This window comes from Aptenodytes forsteri, unplaced genomic scaffold, assembly GCF_000699145.1.
Source record: "Aptenodytes forsteri isolate BGI_AS27 unplaced genomic scaffold, ASM69914v1 Scaffold527, whole genome shotgun sequence".
Lineage (NCBI taxonomy): Eukaryota > Metazoa > Chordata > Aves > Sphenisciformes > Spheniscidae > Aptenodytes > Aptenodytes forsteri.
Window position 1 is genome coordinate 3,648 of NW_008794674.1, and position 4,614 is coordinate 8,261.

At 51.5% G+C, this 4,614-nt stretch overlaps 1 protein-coding gene across 1 annotated transcript in view; it reads left to right on the plus strand.

Annotated features, from left to right (window-relative positions):
- The first annotated feature begins 1,682 nt into the window (after window positions 1-1,682).
- LOC103894303 overlaps window positions 1,683-4,614 on the plus strand; it is a 14,005-nt gene continuing 11,073 nt past the window's right edge. Inside the window, 3 exon segments of the mRNA XM_009273650.2 lie at window positions 1,683-1,730; window positions 2,261-2,398; window positions 4,243-4,365. Of these exon segments, the coding sequence (XP_009271925.2) occupies window positions 1,683-1,730; window positions 2,261-2,398; window positions 4,243-4,365 (309 nt within the window).

The window sequence follows — 4,614 nt, forward strand, 5'->3', positions numbered from 1 at the left end:
GCTGACTGGGGTGTGGGAGGATCTCGTCATGTAACCACATGCAGCACAGAGAAGGATACCCTCCCCAGTGCTGAGGCATTAAGGTGAAAGCTGCTTTCCTGCTCCTTGGCTGCTCTGCAAAGAGGAGGAAGGTGAGGGTCTGTGGTCCATCGGGTAGCTGTGTCGAGGGCTAGGGCTGGCCAGGAGCAAAGCTCTGCCCACAGCTGGGTCAAGGCCTCGGCCAGGACGCTGTCACCCCAGCAGCACTGGGTTCTGCAATGTCAGCTCCCGGAGGAACCAAGAGCAGGTAAGAGAACTGGAGGTTCTGTCCAGGGGTGTTGATCATTTCCTTGAGGGGTGTTGGTTTCTGTGTGAGGACATGAGGAAAGCTGAGCATCTTGGCTCATCTGCAAACAGTCCCATGGTCTTGCATTTCTAAGTCCCTGGTCTGAATACCTCTGCATAGATGGGGTCTTTGAGAAAAGTAGGGAGGAGTTCGGATGGGAGATGCTGGAAAGGTTGATATAAGAAGGAGAGGATCATTTCAGGGACGAAAGCACTGCCAAGGTGCAGAACCTCACCCCTCCTGTGCCATTCTTGGCGATGCAGATTTTGCATGAGCGGAAATGGGGCTTAGCTTAACGTGGTGTTTCAGAGCACAGTAATAAATCGCAGTGTCCTGGAAAGAGACAGTTGCTATTTCTAAGGGGGCTGTTTTATTTTCGTAGACCACCACAGAGAATTTGCCATTGCGGAACTTGTCATTCCCTGAAGCTCTAAACGCTTCCAAGAGAAATTTCAAGGTGTCCCCCGGGAGCTGGCGGTACCAGAAGAAATTCAAAGTGCTGTCACTGTCCTTGATGGCGGACTGGCAGGGCAGAACCACTCGCTGCCCAACTGTAGCTGACACCTCGGAGAAGAATTGCTTCTGGGGGTCACCTCCAACAAGACCTGCAACACAGGCAGAAATGTGTCTGTGGAGCAGCTTGCTTCCTTCTCTCACTTGCTCTGTGTTTAAGGCTGTGCCCCAAACCTTTCTGTCTTTCCAAAGAAAAGGAAAGTTCAGATATCTACTTCCATCACCCCTCTGCTTTCCTCCCTGATCTCATCATCTTGTCAGCACAGACATCTGCATAGCCTACTAAAAACTATGGGAGACAATAGGAAGTGCATGAATACACCCACCTGACTGGATTAGCAGGACACATGCTGGCACAGCCATGGTGAAGATCTTTTTTCCCGGCTCCAGAATCCCTGTCCCTCGGGAGACTCTCAGCACACTACAGATCAAGGCACTCTTGGCAGCACAATGAAATGGCTGCATCCTGCAGAGTGTGCCGGAGAGTGTGTGACATAGTCACACCTCTGGGGTGAGGAGGGCAAGAATGAGGCCCATTCACCTTTTGCCTTTTCTTGTCTTCGCAGCAGACAGTGGACAGTCTTACTGGCTTCCTGCACTTCTCCCTGGGTTTCCCTCTCCCTTTGTAAGATTTACTCTGCGAGGGAACATCTCTCCCTCACTGTAGAGTGTATCTGCTTTTGTGTGCTCTTTGTTGGTGGGAGGGCTTTTGAAAGCGCAACGGCTCCTTATAACGTTCAGGGCTCTGGGAAACACAGGTGTAGTGTTCTTTTCAAAAGGTTTCAGGTTTCTCTTAGTTTAGCCTCTGTTATTTTGGAAGCAGCTGTTCAGTATTTCTCCACGCATGAGGACTCAGAGACAGGGGGAGGAAGCTGATAAGGGGGAAAGAAAGGTATTCTAATGGGTGGACATGTAAATTCCTAGAATAGGGGGATGGAGTCCTGATTCCGATGGGTTGGCTCAGTGCTGGCTGGGGCAGGGCAGGCTGGTGGGGTGGTGGAGTGGGGAGATCTGCAGCCCCATCCTCAGTGCAGCTCTACACCTGTGCAAGGCATAAGGGCAGGGCTTGGGGCCCCCCAGCCACTGCTGGCACGGTGGAGGGGAAAGGGACTGAGACTGAGACAGGAACAGGGGCAGGAGGCAAAATCCTGGTGGTGGAGCCAGTGAGCGGAGACGTGCCAAGGAGCAGCTCTGGCACTGGGAACAACTGCTCCTGGGCAGCACCTTTCTCTCTCTCCAGCCTCTTGGCAAATCTGCAGCCTTTGCTGTGTTTCTCATTTTGGTGGGTACTTTGCATACAATGGAGAGAGAAGCCCTCACTGCTGTGTATTTAATTCTGCAGTAACGTACTCCTCTGTCAGTCAAGGCTGCAAGGTGAGGTTGGCCCTGTAAATCACAGACCCTCAGCTGAAATCTGCCCAGGTGGTGAACATCCGCTGGACAAAGCAGCCACTGTTCTTGGAGAACCCGGCAGTGCCCAGAAGGTACCTGGGCTCACTGCTCCCAGATGACCAGCACCAGAAGAAGGAGGGATTTCAGTGCAAGGAGGTCATGGTGCAGGTGACTGAGACACACTGCCCAACTGATGTGAGCACCTTGAGATTCACAATGGGAAGGAGCTGGTTTGGTGCAGTGCCTGTGGGAGGGCAGCAAGGTACCCACGCTTCCCCCTTTGGACACAAAGGCAAAGTCCTGCACCTGGGGAGGAACAACCCCATGCACCAGTTATGTGCTGGGGACCACCCAGCTGTAAAGCAGCTTTGCAGAAAATGACCTGGGTGGTCCTGCTGGACACCAAGTTGACAATGAGCCAGTAATGTTTCCTTGCCTCAGACACGGAGCTCATAAAGCAAACCCCATCCTTTTGCACTCTCTAGCGCTTGGGACAATAGCTGTGTCTTGGGCTGGTGAAGAACAGAGAGGTGACTTCCAGCTATGCTGAGGCACTCCGAATACTGTCATATTGAATTAAACTAAGAATCCAAACTGGTGTCAAACCACCCTTGTTGGGGTCTGAAATCAGCAGTAGTGGAGTGTGAGCTTTGCAGAGGCGGGAAAAGGAGGGCTGAAGATACAGAAGGTTGCATTTCAGTGCCTGTGCCGTGGGCAGCTCTCTGCCATGTTTGTTCTGTTGTTGTTCAGCTGCACTCAGGCTCCTTCTGGCTCCGGCTGTTCTGTGGAGCTCATGGACAGAGCAGTGGAGAGTGCCCCTACTGTGACTGGCAAATTCCCTCATGATGAGTGACACACAAGGACACACGAACATGCACAGGCTCATGCACACCAGTGTAAAATCATGCAAAAATCTGCACTGACAAACACTTGCACAAATCCAGCATGCAGACAAGTGCAGACAAGAACACATGCATAAACATGACCAACTGTGCGCTCAACAGGGGAAATCCTGGGGACAGCCCTAGCAGGGATTCTGGTGAGCATTCTGGGGAAGGACAAGGGCCTAAACACGCTAATGATGTTATTTGGGTACGCAGGGTAGACTTGCACAGAGACGGGAGGTACATTGGGAGCCTTGCGGAAGACTGTATTCAAGAAGTCAGTAATCTTGAGCAAAACATGTCTGCTCTACTGGGCCTGGCACTAAAGGCTTGAGAAGCCCATACATTAGCATGAGTAGCTGCTGCAAGGGAATCTGCTGGAGTGCCCTGTGCCAGCCTGTGCTGCGCGTTGGTGGGTGTTATGGCAGAAATAACCTTCCAGCATGTAAGAAGAAGATGTACCTGGGTTTTTTTTGTTGTTGTTACACAAAATAAAAGGCACCACAGCATGGGAATGAACCAGAAGCTCTTTCTGGATGGGATCTGCGCAGCATGTCTTGGGAAAATCCACCTGGGTCTCTAAAATGCTGCATGAATCCAGGGTTCCCAGCATCTGAAGGGATGTAAGGTTTACTTTCTATCTATATTCCTCTTTTTAGTCTGTATTACTAAACCAGACATTTTATTATGCCATTTGTTGTCAGGCCTTTCTTTCTGAGATCTGGAAAGGAGCCTGCACCACATCTCTCCCCATGCCTTCCTCCCTGGTGCAGAATAGGAAGAGGCAAAACAGGCCAGCATAATTTTCCTGGGAGCAGTGTTAGGTGGGATAGGGTCAAACCCAGGAGATGGGCCGCTTCTTGCCAACAGGGCCACAAAAAGACCCAAAGGTGCAACCCAGACTGACATAATTTACTTGACTCCTCCAGCATATGAGCGGAGTTCTCTGCCCATGCTGACATGTTTTGCTCTGGAAATGCTTGTGCCTCTCATCCTGTCACGCAAAAGATGCCTTCACTGGGGAATGTGCTCGGCATAAAGGAGGAAACGAAAAGAGAGCAATTCAGGAAGCCAAATGCAGGCCATAGCATTAGCTGGGATGTTTTGCATTCAGGATGAGCTTGTCAGAAAATAACCACCTCTACAAGGGATGCCTCTGGAAGCCTGGGGCAGTAAAGGTCCATGATAAAAGCCAGCCCAGCTCCTTGCTCTCTCATCCACTTCTCTTGCCTCCTTCTCCTTGGGAGTCAGGTGAGTCTGAAGCCCCTTCTCCTCCTCCGCTTTCTCTAAAAATGAGGTCTCACCTCAATGGAGCTCTCTCAGCTGACCAGCTTTGTCCTATGCCGGATCTTGGGGCTGCTTGTCACGGGAGAGGGAGAAGGTTAGATGTGGAGGGAAGCTGGGACTGTACTGAGGTGGCTACTGGCCTGAGGGGCTAGGCAGTAGCCGCATAGGAGCTGGTGGCTCTTTTTGGGCCCTGTCAGGATGAGGCCAAGAAGC